Below are 16,807 nucleotides of genomic sequence, written 5' to 3' on the forward strand. Positions count from 1 at the left end.
AATACAGCTTGTGAATGGCTTCCAAAACCGACGTCCTTTCTGAGGGAGACGTTGGTAAAGCAGACTTTAGGAACCGGCGAGGGGGAGACCTTTCGAACTCCAGCATGTAACCCTGAGATACTATCTGCAGGACCCACGGGTCCACTTGTGAGTGAACCCATTGATTGCTGAAAATCTTGAGTCGACCCCCCACCGTTCCTGAGTCCGCTTGTAAAGCCCCAGCGTCATGCTGATGGCTTTGTAGAAGCCGGGGCGGGCTTCTGTCCTTTTGGTCGCTTTTTATAGGAGCGAAAGGACTGCGGCTGAAAAGACGGTGTCTTTTTCTGTTGGGAGGGGGTCTGAGGTAAAAAAGTGGATTTGCCGGCAGTTGCCGTGGCCACCAGGTCCGAAAGACCGACCCCAAACAATTCCTCTCCTTTATATGGCAATACTTCCATATGCCTCTTGGAATCCGCATCACCTGACCACTGTCGCGTCCATAAACTTCTTCTGGCAGATATGGACATCGCGCTTACTCTTGATGCTAGAGTACAAACATCCCTCTGAGCATCTCGCATATAAAGGAAAGCATCCTTTAATTGCTCTAGAGTCAATAAAATACTGTCCCTATCCAGGGTCTCAATATTTTCAGTCAGAGAATCCAACCACACTACCCCAGCACTGCACATCCAGGCTGAGGCTATTGCCGGTCGCAGTATAACACCAGTATGTGTGTATATACTCTTCAGTGTAGTTTCCAGCCTCCTATCTGCTGGATCCTTGAGGGCGGCCGTATCAGGAGACGGCAACGCCACTTGCTTTGATAAACGTGTGAGCGCCTTATCCACCCTAGGGGGTGTTTCCCAGCGCGCCCTAACCTCTGGTGGGAAAGGGTATAATGCCAATAACTTCTTGGAAATTAGCAGTTTTCTATCGGGGTTAACCCACGCTTCATCACACACGTCATTCAATTCCTCTGATTCTGGAAAAAATACAGGTAGTTTTTTCACCCCCCACATAATACCCCTTTTTGAGGTACCAGCAGTATCAGAGATCTGCAAAGCCTCCTTCATTGCCGTGATCATATAACGTGTGGCCCTATTGGAAAATACGTTTGTTTCTTCACCGTCGACACTAGATTCATCTGTGTCGGTACCCGTGTCGACTGACTGAGGTAAAGGACGTTTTACAGCCCCTGACGGTGTCTGAGACGCCTGAACCGGTACTAACTGGTTTGCCGGGCGTCTTATTTCGTCAACTGACTTTTGTAATGTGCTGACATTATCACGTAATTCCATAACTAAAGCCATCCATTCCGGTGTCGACTCCCTAGGGGGTGACATTACCATCATCGGCAATTGCTCTGCCTCCACACCAACATCGTCCTCATACATGTCGACACACACGTACCGACACACAGCAGCCACACAGGGAATGCTCTAATCGAAGACAGGACCCCCTAGCCCTTTGGGGAGACAGAGGGAGAGTTTGCCAGCACACACCAAAAGCGCTATAAATGTATATAAACAACCCTAGAAGGTGTTGTTTACTATATATGCGCTCTTAATATATAAATATCGCCAATTTATGCCCCCCTTCTCTTTGTTACCCTGTTTCTGTAGTGCAGTGCAGGGGAGAGACCTGGGAGCCTTCCTCACCAGCGGAGCTGAGCAGGAAAATGGCGCTGAGTGCTGAGGAGAATAAGCTCCGCCCCTTTTTCGGCGGGCTTTTCCCCGGTTTTTAAGAAACTGGCCTGGGTTAAAATACATACATATAGCCTTAATGGCTATATGTGATGTATTTATTTTGCCACTAAAGGTAATTATATTGCTGCCCAGGGCGCCCCCAGCAGCGCCCTGCACCCTCCGTGACTGAGTCAGTGAGCCGTGTGACAACAATGGCGCACAGCTGCCGTGCTGTGCGCTACCTTCAAGAAGACTGAGGAGTCTTCTGCCGCCTGCTTTCCGGACCTCCGTTCTGCCGTCTCTTCAGCGTCTGTAAGGGGGATCGGCGGCGCGGCTCCGGGACGAACCCCAGGCTGACCTGTGTTCCGACTCCCTCTGGAGCTAAGTGTCCAGTAGCCTAAGACTCCAATCCATCCTGCACGCAGGTGAGTTGGAAATCTCTCCCCTAAGTCCCTCGATGCAGTGATCCTGTTGCCAGCAGGAATCACTGAGATTGAAACCTAAAAAAAAAAAACTTTTCTAAACAGCTCTTTAGGAGAGCCACCTAGATTGCACCCTCTCGGACGGGCACAAAAACCTAACTGAGGCTTGGAGGAGGGTCATAGGGGGAGGAGCCAGTACGCACCATGTGACCTAAAAGCTTTTTTAGATGTGCCCTGTCTCCTGCGGAGCCCGCTATTCCCCATGGTCCTGACGGAGTCCCAGCATCCACTAGGACGTTAGAGAAATATACTGGTAGGTTAGTTGGCATGAAATTAACCATAGTATGTGCATCTCTGTGGTAAAGAATGGAAATTCTAATGGACTGTGCTCTGTAAAAGAACTTCATAATTTGTGTGATATATAAACAACAGTCAATAAAATATTTACTTGTACTTTCCAAAGTACAACAAAGTAAGTGTTCCAGTGAAATATATACTGTAGCTTACACTTCATGTATTATCATCATACAGTTTTTAATGAAAAAGAAAGAGTTATGGTAAAACTTACATTCGTTAACTCTTTTTCTTCAAGGTCCATGGGATCCACGGGGCATACCTTGGGTATGGCTGGTGGAGACCAGGATTGGCACCGAACAGCTTAAGCTTGTGAGCCTCCAAGGATGCACTGGGCTCCTCTCCCCTCATACCCCGCCCCCTTGCGCAGGGACTTCATTTTTTAGGTTAGGTAACAAGCCCAAAGCAGGAGCTGGAGAGAAGGAAGTCACACTGTTATAGAGAAGAGAATGGAACGAGTGACCGTAGAGGTAACCCATTGATGCTAGATGCGTCAGGGTGGGCACCCTGTGGATCCCAGTTAATTAAGGTAAGTTTTACCATAACTCTGCTTTACTTCATCGTGTACCATGGTATCCACAGAGAATATCTTGGGATATCCAAAAGCAGTTGTAATAGGGGAGAAATGCTCCTAAACTGAAAGGAGGACATTGTGGCCAAAGGTTGCATCCTGAAAGGTAAACGTATCAAAGGCACAGAACCTAAGAAACATGTGGACAGAAGACTATGTAGCAAACTTGCACAATTGTTCAGCAGACGATCCACGGCGTACTGCCCTCGAAGGACCCACACAGCGAGTACAGTGAGCGGAGACTTGGAACAGGAAGATCAGCCTGCGTGTAAACCTGTAAGATGGTCATGCGGAGCAAATGTGCCAAAGTTTGCTTCTTGGAGGGCCAGCCACGCTTGTGGAATAGATAGAGGATAAAATAAGATTTTACTCACCGGTAAATCTATTTCTCATAGTCCGTAGTGGATGCTGGGAACTCCGTAAGGACCATGGGGAATAGCGGGCTCCGCAGGAGACTGGGCACTCTAAAGAAAGATTTAGTACTATCTGGTGTGCACTGGCTCCTCCCTCTATGCCCCTCCTCCAGACCTCAGTTAAGGAAACTGTGCCCGGAAGAGCAGACATTATAAGGAAAGGATTTTGGAATCCCGGGTAAGACTCATACCAGCCACACCAATCACACCGTATAACTTGTGATACACTTATCCAGTCAACAGTATGAACAACAACAGGGCATCAACAATGGATGCCAACATAATATAACCCATTATTAAGCAATAACTATGTACACGTATTGCAGAAAGTCCGCACTAGGGACGGGCGCCCAGCATCCACTACGGACTATGAGAAATAGATTTACCGGTGAGTAAAATCTTATTTTCTCTAACGTCCTAGTGGATGCTGGGAACTCCGTAAGGACCATGGGGATTATACCTAAGCTCCCAAACGGGCGGAAGAGTGCGGATGACTCTGCAGCACCGAATGGGCAACTCAAGGTCCTCCTCAGCCAGGGTATCAAACTTGTAGAATTTTGCAAATGTGTTTGAACCCGACCAAGTAGCAGATCGGCAAAGCTGTAAAGCCGAGACCCCACGGGCAGCCGCCCAAGAAGAGCCCACCTTCCTTGTGGAATGGGCTTTCACTGATTTTGGATGCGGCAATCAAGCCGCAGAATGAGCCTGCTGAATCGTGTTACAGATCCAGCGGGCAACGGTTTGCTTTGAAGCAGGAGCCCCCAACTTGTTGGGGGCATATAGGATAAACAGCGAGTCAGTTTTCCTGACTCCAGCCGTTCTGGCTACATAAATCTTCAAAGCCCTGACTACATCTAGTAACCTGGAATCCTCCAAGTCACGAGTAGCCGCAGGCACTACAATAGGTTGGTTCAAATGAAAAGATGACACCACCTTTGGCAGAAATTGGGGACGAGTCCGCAATTCTGCCCTGTCCATATGAAAAAGCAGATAAGGGCTTTTGCATGACAAAGCCGCCAATTCTGACACACGCCTAGCCGAAGCTAAGGCCAATAGCATGACCACCTTCCACGTGAGATACTTTAGCTCCACGGTCTTAAGTGGTTCAAACCAGTGGGATTTTAGGAAACGCAACACCACGCTGAGATCCCAAGGTGCCACTGGTGGCACAAAACGGGGCTGAATATGCAGCACTCCCTTTACAAACGTCTGAACTTCAGGAAGAGACGCCAGTTCCTTTTGAAAGAAAATGGATAGGGCCGAAATCTGGACCTTTATTGATCCCAACTTCAAGCCCATAGTCACTCCAGACTGTAGAAAGTGCAGAAATCTGCCCAGTTGGAATTCCTCTGTAGGGGCCTTCCTGGCCTCACACCAAGCAACATATTTTCGCCATATGCGGTGATAATGCTTTGCTGTCACGTCCTTCCTAGCCTTTACCAGCGTAGGAATAACTTCCTCCGGAATGCCTTTTTCCGCTAGGATCCAACGTTCAACCGCCATGCCGTCAAACGCAGCCGCGGTAAGTCTTGGAACAGGCAGGGTCCCTGTTGCAACAGGTCCTGTCTGAGAGGCAGAGGCCATGGGTCCTCTGTGAGCATTTCTTGCAGTTTCGGGTACCAAGGCCTTCGTGGCCAATCTGGAACAATGAGTATTGTTCTCACTCCTTTTCTTCTTACGATTCTCAGCACCTTGGGTATGAGAGGAAGAGGAGGAAACACATAGACTGATTGGAACACCCACGGTGTTACCAGGGCGTCCACAGCTATCGCCAGTGGCGTAACTACTGCCCCCGCAGTCCTCGCGGTGGCTTGGGGGCGAGGGGCTGCGGGGGCGCCACTGATTACAGCAGACTGACATGCGGACGAGCGCCCGCATGTCAGACTGCTTTCTCCTTCCCGCCGCCGCTTGTTGGAGGGACACGGACGGCACAGCGTGTGCCTCTCCTGTGTCCCTCCTGCATCATCTCCGGCGGCCGCGGGTCTAATAGGGGGAAGTGCCGTCCGTGAGCTCTAATTGGCTCACGGACGGCACTTCCCCCTATTAGACCCGCGGCCGCCGGAGATGATGCAGCAGGAGGGACACAGGAGAGGCGATCTGTGCCCTCCGTGTCCCTCCAATAAGCGGCGGCGGCGGCGACGGCGGCACTGGGAGGAATATCTGGCACTGGGGGGGGGGGATGTCTGGCACTGGGGCATATATGGCACTGGGGGGGGGGGGTATCTGGCACCGGGGGGGGGGGGGGGATGTCTGGCACTGGGGGGGATATCTGGCACTGGGGGGGGGGGGGGTGTCTGGCACTGGGGGGGATATCTGGCACTGGGGGGGGATGTCTGGCACTGGGGCATATATGGCACTGGGGGCATATGTGGCACTGGGGGGGAATATATGGCACTGGCGGCATATCTGGCACAAGGGGAATATCTGGCACTGGGAGCATATGTGGCACTGGGGGGGAATATCTGGCACTGGGGGCATATGTGGCACTGGGGGGGAATATATGGCACTGGCGGCATATCTGGCACAAGGGGAATATCTGGCACTGGGGGCATATGTGGCACTGGGGGGGAATATCTGGCACTGGGGGCATATGTGGCACGGGGGGGGGGGGGTATATGTGTACCTGGCACATGGGGGGGGCTATATTTGGCACCGGGTGCATGTGAGTACCTGGCACCGTGGGGGAATATCTGGCACTGGGGTCATATGTGGCACTGGGAGCACAGCCCTAGCAACAAGGACTACCTCCTAGCAACGAGCATGACACCCAGTGCATGAAACACCTGACAACGAGCATGACACCCAGTGCATGAAACACCTGGCAACGAGCATGACACCCAGTGCATGAAACCCCTGACAACGAGAAGGTAATTGAAAAGTAATTAGAAGCCTTACTGTAGGACTTAATGTGTAATGGGCATTACGGTGTGTGGCATAATGTATCACGGACATTGCGGTGTGTGTCATAATGTGTCACAGGCATTACGGTGTATGGTATACTATATCGCGGGCATTGTGATATGTGGTATAATGTCTCAGGGTCATTGCAGTGTGTGGCATAATGTATCACGGACATTGCGGTGTGTGTCATAATGTGTCAGGCATTACGGTGTGTGGTATACTATATCACGGGCATTGTGGTATGTGGTATAATGTCTCAGGGTCATTGCAGTGTGGCATAATACATAACGGGCATTGCGGTGTGTGGCATAGGGTATAACGGGCAGGGCATTGCGGTATGTGTCACAGGCATTACGGTGTATGGTATACTATATCACGGGCATTGTGGTATAATGTCTCAAGGTCATTGCGGTGTGTGTCATAATGTGTCACAGGCATTGTATGTGCTATAATGTATCAGGGGCATTGCAGTGTATAGCATAATGCAGTGGTTTCCAAACTTTTTTGAATCACGGCGCCCTAGAATATCAGAATTTTTTTCACGGCACCCCTAGGCCAAAAATTTCTTATTGAGAAATTTAGAAAGAAATATTACATTAAGTAGATTGCGTTTATATGTCATCCTTAGGGTCAGTTGTGTGGTGAGGGACAAGATTTGCTTCTGCTTGGCCACATAATTTATGACTGGCAGCCACCAGCACTGGTTTTGCCTATTATATTGACCATGAATAATTTTAATTGGTCCTGGACCACCAACCCGGGGCACCCCTGCAAGTGTCCCGAGGCACCCCAGGGAGCCACGGCACACAGTTTGGGAACCTCTGGCATAATGTATAACGGGCATTGCGATTCCTGTCATAATGGGGCATTACGGTGTGTGGCATAATGTGTCACAGGCATTACGGTGTGTGGCATAATGTGTCACAGGCATTACGGTGTGTGGCATAATGTGTCGGGGGCATTATGGTGTGTGGCATAATGTGTCATGTGCATTATTGTGTGTGGAATAATGTCTAAGGGCCATTGCGGTATGTGGCATAATGTATACTGGGCATTACTATAAGGAGGAAAAATGACAAATAATGTAAGGGGCATGAATCAGGATTATTTTTCTTTCCTGTGGTGGCTAACGTCTGGGCGTGCAGGTTGCAAAACTGGGGTATAAGGTAGTCTTTTCCTGCAATACCACGCCCCTTTATGAGAAACCACGCCCATTCCAACAAAACCACGCCCCTTTTTTTGCAGCGCGCGCCTTCGGCGCGCGCATATTTATCCCTTTCTTGCTCCCAATTATGCAGCGGGTGGGGGTGGGGGGGCGCCAAAGAATTTTTTGGCTTGGGGGAGAAAAATTTCTAGTTACGCCACTGGCTATCGCCTGAGGGTCTCTTGACCTGGCGCAATAACGTTGTAGCTTTTTGTTGAGACGGGACGCCATCATGTCTACCTGTGGCAGTTCCCATCGATTTGTAAACTGAATGAAGACTTCGTGATGAAGTCCCCACTCTCCCGGGTGAAGGTCGTGTCTGCTGAGGAAGTCTGCTTCCCAGTTGTCCACCCCCGGAATGAACACTGCTGACAGTGCTTGTACATGATTCTCCGCCCACCGAAGAATCCTGGTGGCTTCCGCCATCGCCACTCTGCTTCTTGTGCCGCCCTGGCGGTTTACATGAGCCACCGCGGTGATGTTGTCTGACTGAATCAGCACCGGTTGGTTGCGAAGCAAGGGCTCCGCTTGACTCAGGGCGTTGAATATGGCCCTTAGTTCCAGGATATTGATGTGCAGACAAGCCTCCTGTCTTGACCACAACCCTTGGAAGTTTCTTCCCTGAGTGACTGCCCCCCACCCTCGGAGGCTCGCATCCGTGGTCACCAGGACCCAGTCCTGTATGCCGAACCTGCGGCCCTCGAGAAGGTGAGCACTCCCCAGCCACCACAGAAGAGACACCCTGGCCCTGGGGGACAGGGTGATCAGCCGATGCATCTGAAGATGCGATCCGGACCATTTGTCCAACAGATCCCATTGAAAGATCCTCGCATGGAACCTGCCGAAGGGAATGGCTTCATACGATGCCACCATCTTTCCCAGGACTCGTGTGCAGTGATGCACAGACACCTGTTTCGGTTTTAAGAGGTCTCTGACTAGAGTCACAAGCTCTTGAGCCTTCTCCGTCGGGAGAAACACCTTCTTCTGGTCTGTGTCCAGAATCATGCCCAGAAAGGGCAGACGCGTCGTAGGAATCAGCTGCGACTTTGGGATATTCAGAATCCAGCCATGCTGTTGCAACACTTCCTGAGAGTGCGCTACGCTGATCTGCAACTGCTCCCTCGACCTCGCCTTTATGAGGAGATCGTCCAAGTATGGGATACCTGTGACTTCTTGCTTTCTCAGGATCACCATAATTTCTGCCATTACCTTGGTAAATATTCTCGGTGCCGTGGAGAGCCCAAACGGCAACGTCTGGAATTGGTAATGATAGTCCTGTACTACAAATCTGAGGTACTCCTGATGAGGCGGATAAATGGGGACATGCAAGTAAGCATCCTTGATGTCCAGAGACACCATAAAATCCCCCTCTTCCAGGCTTGCAATGACCGCTCTGAGCGATTCCATTTTGAACTTGAATCTTTTCAGATAAATGTTCAGGGACTTTAAATTTAATATAGGTCTGACCGAACCGTCCGGTTTCGGTACCACAAACATTGTGGAATAGTATTCCCTTTCCCTGTTGAAGAAGGGGAACCTTTACCACCACCTGCTGGAGAAATAGCTTGTGAATTGCCGCTACCACTACTTCCCTTTCTATGGGGGAAGCTGGCAGGGCCAATTTTAGGTAACGTTGAGGGGGCATCACCTCGAATTCCAGCTTGTATCCCTGAGAAACAATCTGTATAGCCCAGGGATCCACCTGTGAGCGAACCCACTGGTGGCTGAAATGTCGGAGACGCGCCCCCACCGCTCCTGGCTCCACCCGTGGAGCCCCAGCGTCATGCGGTGGATTTAGTGGAAGCCGGGGAGGCCTTCTGTTCCTGGGAACTAGCTGTAAGGTGCAGCTTTTTTCCTCTACCCCTGCCTCTAGCAAGAAAGGAGGCACCTCTGACCTTCTTGCTTCTTTGTGCGCGAAAGGACTGCATTCGGTAATACGGTGCTTTCTTAGGTTGTGAGGGAATATATGGCAAAAAGTTTGACTTCCCAGCAGTAGCTGTGGAAACCAGGTCCGAGAGACCGTCCCCAAACAATTCCTCACCCTTGTAAGGTAACACCTCCATGTGTTTTTTGGAGTCTGCATCACCTGTCCACTGCCGAGTCCACAGGACCCTCCTGGCAGAAATTGACATTGCATTAATTCTAGAGCCCAGTAGGCAAATGTCCCTCTGGGCATCCGCTTCTGCCGGCTTCTGTCTTCTGGCTCTGCGAGGGGGACGGCGGCGCGGCTCCGGGAACGGACGACAAGGTCAGGTCCTGTGTTCGATCCCTCTGGAGCTAATGGTGTCCAGTAGCCTAAGAAGCGCAACCTAGCCGCAGTTAGTGGGTTTGCTTCTCTCCCCTCAGTCCCACGTAGCAGAGAGTCTGTTGCCAGCAGAAGCTCTCTGAAAATAAAAAAACCTAACTAAAATACTTTCTTATTAGCAAGCTCAGGAGAGCTCACTAAAAGCACCCAGCTCTGTCCGGGCACAGATTCTAACTGAGGTCTGGAGGAGGGGCATAGAGGGAGGAGCCAGTGCACACCAGATAGTACTAAATCTTTCTTTAGAGTGCCCAGTCTCCTGCGGAGCCCGCTATTCCCCATGGTCCTTACGGAGTTCCCAGCATCCACTAGGACGTTAGAGAAATAAAGAATCCATTTTCCGAACAGAAGCAGAGCAGTCCATGTAGGTACAGAAAGCACAGACCATGTCTAACGAGGCTTCTTCTTGTGAAAGACCAGGTTGCTGAAAGGCCGGTACCACAATTGATTCATTGATATTCATTGATATGGAATTTAGACACTGCCTTATGTAGGTATCCTAGTTTAGTCCAGAGGACCGACAGGTCCTGGTGGAAATTTAAAAAGAAGAAGCGTCGGGAGAGAGCTCACAAGTCAGACACTCTTCGGGCTAAAACTATAGCCAGTAGAAATAGAGTCTTATGGGTGAGCCACGTGAGGTCCACAGTCTCCAATGGTTCAAAAGGAGTCCATTGTAAGGGGCAAAGAACCAAAAAAACAAACCCAACATAGCAACCGGAGGGATGAATGGAGGTTGTATCCAGAGCACCCCCTGGAGGAAGGTACGCACATCTGGTAAGGGAGCCCATCTCTGCTGGAACCAGATAGACAAGGCCGAGGCCTGGACCTCAAATAAGCCAGGCAAAGACCCATGGTGAGACCCACCTGTAAGAAGGCCAACAGCCAAGGAATCCTGAGAACTTTAGGATTGTAGTTACGATGAGCACACCACTAAAATATGGTAATATATAAATGTGCGGAGGCTGGTTTCTGAGCCCGAAGCATAGTTTGACCACTGTCAAAGACAAACAAGGCAGGTCTGAATGTAGGCAGGGCCCCTGAGAGAGCAGGTCCAGATGGAGAGGCAGAGGGAAGGGCTCGTCTATAGAGAGACACTGAAGATCCGTGAACCAGTGGTGTCTGGGCCATGCCAGAGCCATGAACTTGCAAAGTACTCTGGGAATGAGAGACACTAGAGGGAAGAGATAAGCCAGACGAACGGTCCATGGGACTGTGAGCGAGTCCACAAAGCTTGCTTCAAGATCTCTATTCCAGTCCCCACACACTGGGACTTTGCGGTTGTGTCTGGAGGCCATGAGATCCACATCTGAAAGACCCCATTTGTGTACCAGATGCTGAAACACATCTGGATGGAGAGACCCCTCTCCGGAGTGAACACCCTGTCAACTGAGAAAATCTGCTTCCCAGTTGAGGACTCCAGGAATGAATATTTTGGGGATGGTCAGAAGATGGAGTTCTGCCCAGGCGAGAATCCAAATTTCTTTCTGCATTGCTACCGCACAGCGAATGCCTTCCTGTCGATTTATACAAGCCACTGCTGATGCGTTGTCTGACTGGATTTGTACCAGAGAACTCTGTAGAATGTCCTGAGACATTTGGAGAGCCCGGTACACTGCCCGAAGTTCCAGGAGAGTGATAGGTAGATTCACCTTCCGTCAGAGACAAGTGACCCTGTGAAAGGAGTGACTGCCCGTGGCAGCTCCCCACCCCCAGAGACTGGTGTCCGTGGCCTGTATAGAGTCCCCAGCGCTAGTATATACTATGCCCTAGTTGACTAGTGCGTCTGGCTCGGGAGCACATCAGCACTGTCTGTCCGTCTCCTGGGACTGACAGAATAATGACTGAGCAATGTGCGGGTCCCGCAAGCAGGAACCCACCTTACTTGACCCCCTATACATACGGTGCCATTCCCTGGGTGTCCCATGTGCCTCCTGCTAGTAGAAGAATGCCAGGGGATCCCGCCAAAATCACTGACCAACTCGTAGTGTCGCGTCCCGGAGGGGGTACCTTTTACTGCCAGGCGCTGAATGCTCAAAAAAGTAAAAAAAAAATTAAAGGAAAATCAAAAAGCTTGGGCTGCATTACCGCAGCCCCTCTTCAGTGGTGACCATCTCCTGCTGACAACAAAAAAACTGAAGTGTCTGAGCATGGGGTCAGGGTATGATGGGAGAGCCTAGTGCATCCTGGGAGGTTCACAAGCTTAAGCTATTCGGTGACAGTACTGGTCTCCACCAGCCATACCCAAGGTATTCCCTGTAGAAACCATAGACCCCGAAGAATTTACATTTTCAGTGGTCCTATAAAATAATAATTTTCAATCATAACTCCAAAGTAAAACATGCTTGCACATAATAATTATTTTGTTTTCTATAGTTTTAGTGTTTACGGGCTATCATACTGTACATTAATAACAAACTTTCCCCAGGGTTATCAAGTAAACAATGGCTTTATAACAACTGTGAGGAAAATAAAGGCTGCTGAGCACCTGTGTTGTGATGGCTGTAGAAAGATGTAATCTTAATCTTAAAGTGAGATTTAAAGAGTTTACTCTATATGGCAAAATTATTATTATTTTTATATAAAATAATTTGACACATATACTGTTTTGATTAGAAATTTAAAAAAACAATCAAAATTACCATTATGTTCAGCCAGGGATGCCAGAGCAGTTGTGGACGCGTGGAAAACCTCCTTGGAAGAAGAATGCATCAGCATGGACAGCATGACTTCTCTATGTACAGGATACCTGATGGAAGAGTTACACAGAGTTACGCTGGAAGAACTGCTCCACTGCTCCATGTAACTACTTCTTACAGACTACTTACTGGTGTTGTTCATCCCCAATTTTTTCATGAAGTTCGGGATGGTACATAAAAAGATTGTTCAGGGCCCAGCATGCAGCTTCCTGGTAGAGATTAAGGTTTAACGTGAGTATTATAGGCTCATTTCAGACACAATGTAAATTAGAGAAATAGCCAAATGTAATGTATTGTGTAAATGCTTCAGTCAATCTTTCATATCAACAGTCACCGTTTTTATCAATTTACAACAGTGTAGTGTTTGTCCCGACTGATTTCTCCTGTATTTTTCAAAATATAGGCATTCCAGGGTTTCTAATGTCTTTTAACATTACAGTCACTTCAACAGTGAGCCTGTTGACACACCATTCCCAAACCCCACCCCCTTAGATTTAACATCTTTGTTTTGTTCTTCTAAAATACAGCTCGGTTATCCTCATTTAGATGTGTGGAGGACACCTGGACTGTCTGTTATTTTGGCCACTTTTCTTTGTCTTTATGTGTATTTCATTGATAGATTTCTTGTATAAACTAATACTGAATTATAGGACAAACCCTGAGTACTCCTGAGTAATCCTACATTTTAATTCCTTTTTCATATTGTGCAACCCTCCCTGAAATAGGGAAAGCATCCTTAAAGGCACCTTTTACACCCCTTGGATCTTACTAAAATATTGATGCATTTGACTTGCTCTCACAAATGAAAGGCGTTGGTGAACCCAGCTCTTCCCATCCAAAGATGCTGATTGGAGATTGCAAATCCAAGCACTTCCCCATAAACAAAAGCATAACATCACAAAAAATAAAATAATCAGGCAAACATCAAATATCAGGAATTAATCTATAACTGTAACCATTATTTAAATATATTACAGACAGAGACACATCCAGTTGTGTACTGTTTGTGAACCAAATTACCAAAGTGCTTGTCAAAACTATTTAAGTTTGAAAGGGAAACTTGTTAACCTGGACTTCTGTGTTCTTCTTGTGTAGTTTTAAAGCTCTGAACGAAGGCTCAAACCAATACAGCTGTCCTCTAACATCATCCATTTCCTCTCCATCTTCCAAATCTTTGTTCAAAAATATAGTTTCAGCTTAAAAGAGAACAAAGTATTGTGATGAAAAATCAAGAATTTTTACAAAATGTCTTAAAAACAGCAAAATATGCATCAAGTGGGATGTATTATTGTAACTGAGGCAAGAAATTCTAGAGTTGCATAAAGCCAGAAGTTATAGCATATAATGAAGCCTTGGTGAAAAAGAAAACAGTTTATGGTGCAATGTGGCCTCAGTGTGGATTCCATGAGCAAGAATGCTCCATGGAAAGTTAAAAAAAAAAAAAAAAGAGGGATTTTTGTACTTACCTGTAAAATCCTTTTCTCTGAGTCCAGGGAGGACACAGGGAACTCTATGGGTATAGGCGGTGAGCTAGCATGGGCACCAAACAGTTAAATTTCTTTACCCACCAACACAGGCTCACTCTGACCCTATACACTGCCCCCAGCCCAGGCTTGCAGTTTAGTCAACAAGCTCAAAGCAAGGAGCAGGAGAAAGGAGAAGAAAACTGTCACACACACAGATCAAACATACAGTGATGGAGAAAAGAGTAACTGGTAGAAGAATATAACCAACTCTGTAAGCCAGGTGCGTCAGGGTGTGCGCTCTATGTCCTCCATGGACTCACAGAAAAGGATTTTACAGGTAAAGGTAAAAATCCCCTTTCCTCTAACATCCATGGGGAGGGGGAGGGGGGGGGGGGGGACAGATCACTAAGGGATGTCTCAAAGCAATCTCCCTAAGGAAAGGGATGCTCCTGTGCTGCGCCGAGAACTCTGCGGAAGCAAAGGAATAAAATATGACGAACGTACGAGCAGAGGGACACGTTGCAGCTGTACAAAGCTGATCTGGGGAGGCGCTAAACAGCCCAAGAAGTGCCCACAGGCTTGGTGGAATGTGCACATAACGAGGCTGGGGCTGGTAGATTTGCCAGGGAATATGCCTGGCAAAGAACTGCTTAGTGGCTGGCCAGTCATATTTGTTGAAATCATATAGAACAGAAAGGGAATTGGATTTGCGAAAGTCCTTGGTTCTGTCCACATAAATAAACAGGTCCTGTACAACATCTTAGAATGCTATTACAGAGAAGCATCAGGCACCTGAAAGAATGGAACTACATTCTCCTGATTTATGTGGAACCGGGATACAACCTTTGTAAGGTAACTCAGGTACATTCAAAGGACAACTCGGTCTGAATGGAAAACAAGAAAAGGAGAGCACCAGGAGAACGCGCTCAAACCAGAGACTCATAGCGCCGAAACAATTGCAGGGAGAAAGTCTTCCATGTAAGCCAGCGAAGGTCATCCGTATCAAGGAGTTCAAAAGGAGGAGACTGTAAAACTGTTAGGACTAGAGACTAGTTCCACGGAGCCACCAGTGGAACAAAGGGAGGCTGCACATGGAGTATTCCCTGTAGAAAGTTCTGCACATCAGGCAGAAGTCCCACTTCACGCTGGAAAAGGACAGAAAATGCTGAAATGTGTACTTTGAGGGAGGGAAGGCAAAGGCCCAAATCCATACCAGACTGGATTAAAGACAGGCCTCTGGAGAGAAGAAAATATGTGGGTTAAAAACCCCAAGCCACACACCAATCGAAATAGGTTTTACAAATCCTGTGGTAGATCCTGACTGAGGAAGACATTAAACATGGTACAAAACACAGAAAGGGATAACACTTTAGCTCTTAGGACAGATGTCTCAATAGCTACCCCGTCAAAGTGAGAAGGATCAGACTCTGATGCAAGCACGGTCCGTTAGACAGGAGGTCAGCCCGGAGAGGAAGAGGTCACAGGATGTCGTGGACAGATTTAGAAGATTGTGTACCAAGCTCGGCGTGGCCAATTCGGAGCGGAGGATCACTTGCAGAGAATCCACTGAATAATCGAGGTTGGAGGATAAATGTAGATGAATGGAAAGCTCGGCTGAACTATCAGGGCATCCATGAGAAAGGTTCACGGATCTCTGGTGCAAGAGCAGTACCTTCTTGGGATTGTATCGGGAGGCCATCATGTCGATGTCCTGACAGCCCCAACACTAAACAAGGAGGTAAAAGACCTCTGGATGCAGAGACCATTTTCCCACATAGATGTCATGTCAGCTTAGAAAGTCTGCCTCCCAGTTAATAACCCCTGGAATGTACACTGATGAGAGAACACTCTGCGCACTAAAGAATAAAACTCACCTCTCTCATTGTGCCTCGACTGCAGGTGCCCCCCTGATAATTTATGTAGGCTGTCGTATTTTCTGAATCAACCTTTAACGGATGGAGACGGATAAAGTACTTTGAGTGACAGAAAACCTTGTACACCAGTCTGAGTTCTAAAACTGATTAGGAGTCTGATTTCATGAGACGTCTAGCGGCCTTGAAACATCTGGTGTCAAGTTACCGCCCACCACCGCAGAAGACTTGCACCGGCGGCGAGAAGAACCCAATCCTGGATACAAAAGGGGCGGCACTTGTTGAGATGGGACCGGTGGAGCAACCACAATAGAGAGTGACGGACGTCTTGAGGGAGAACAATCATCTGCACACTGAGATGCAGAGTGGATCAATTCCACCTGGCCAATATCTCGAGCTGCAGAGGATGGGAGTGAAACGGAGTATTCCACTATCTAGAAGGTGGAAAACATCGTCCTATGACCTACATACAAGAGCGGATGGAGACTCAACGCCACTCCAGGAAGGCACAAATTTTAGCCTGTAAGTCCAGGATCTTTTCCTCCAGTATGGAGACCCGCTGCACACTGGAGTCAAGCATCATTGGGACAAAGTGATGGTGGATTACCGCCAATTGATGACCCAGCTGCGAGACTGGAGGAGGAGATCCAATGTGAGGATGACATGATCCTGCAGAGACTCTGAATTTGGCCAAGAAGGAAGACATCCAGATAATGTAGTAAACAGACTCCCCCCTGCCTCTGCCATGACCGATGTAACTTTGTGAAAACACGAGGAACCATGGAAAGCAAAATGACAAGGCCAGAAATTGGAAGTGTTCCTCCCGAACTGCACACCTGAGGTAGCGCTTGTGGGAGTTGCAGATAGGCATAAGTAGGCATACTGGATACTGAAGGAGGCCATGAAATCATCAGCCCAGCCAGAAGAATGGAGCGGAGAGACT

General features: G+C 48.4%; 1 protein-coding gene across 4 annotated transcripts in view; it reads right to left on the reverse strand.

Annotated features, from left to right (window-relative positions):
- Positions 1-16,807, reverse strand: part of LRRK2 (leucine rich repeat kinase 2) — a 469,339-nt gene that overhangs the window by 313,620 nt on the left and 138,912 nt on the right. For all 4 annotated transcript variants that reach the window (XM_063927081.1, XM_063927083.1, XM_063927080.1 and 1 more), the window contains exons 10-12: positions 13,596-13,723; positions 12,657-12,736; positions 12,471-12,577 (exon numbers count right to left, since the gene is read on the reverse strand). In XM_063927081.1, the coding sequence (XP_063783151.1) occupies positions 12,471-12,577; positions 12,657-12,736; positions 13,596-13,723 (315 nt within the window). The remainder of the gene's footprint in view (positions 1-12,470; positions 12,578-12,656; positions 12,737-13,595; positions 13,724-16,807) is intronic.

The sequence above is a fragment of the Pseudophryne corroboree genome, chromosome 6 (assembly GCF_028390025.1).
Source record: "Pseudophryne corroboree isolate aPseCor3 chromosome 6, aPseCor3.hap2, whole genome shotgun sequence".
Classification (NCBI taxonomy): domain Eukaryota; kingdom Metazoa; phylum Chordata; class Amphibia; order Anura; family Myobatrachidae; genus Pseudophryne; species Pseudophryne corroboree.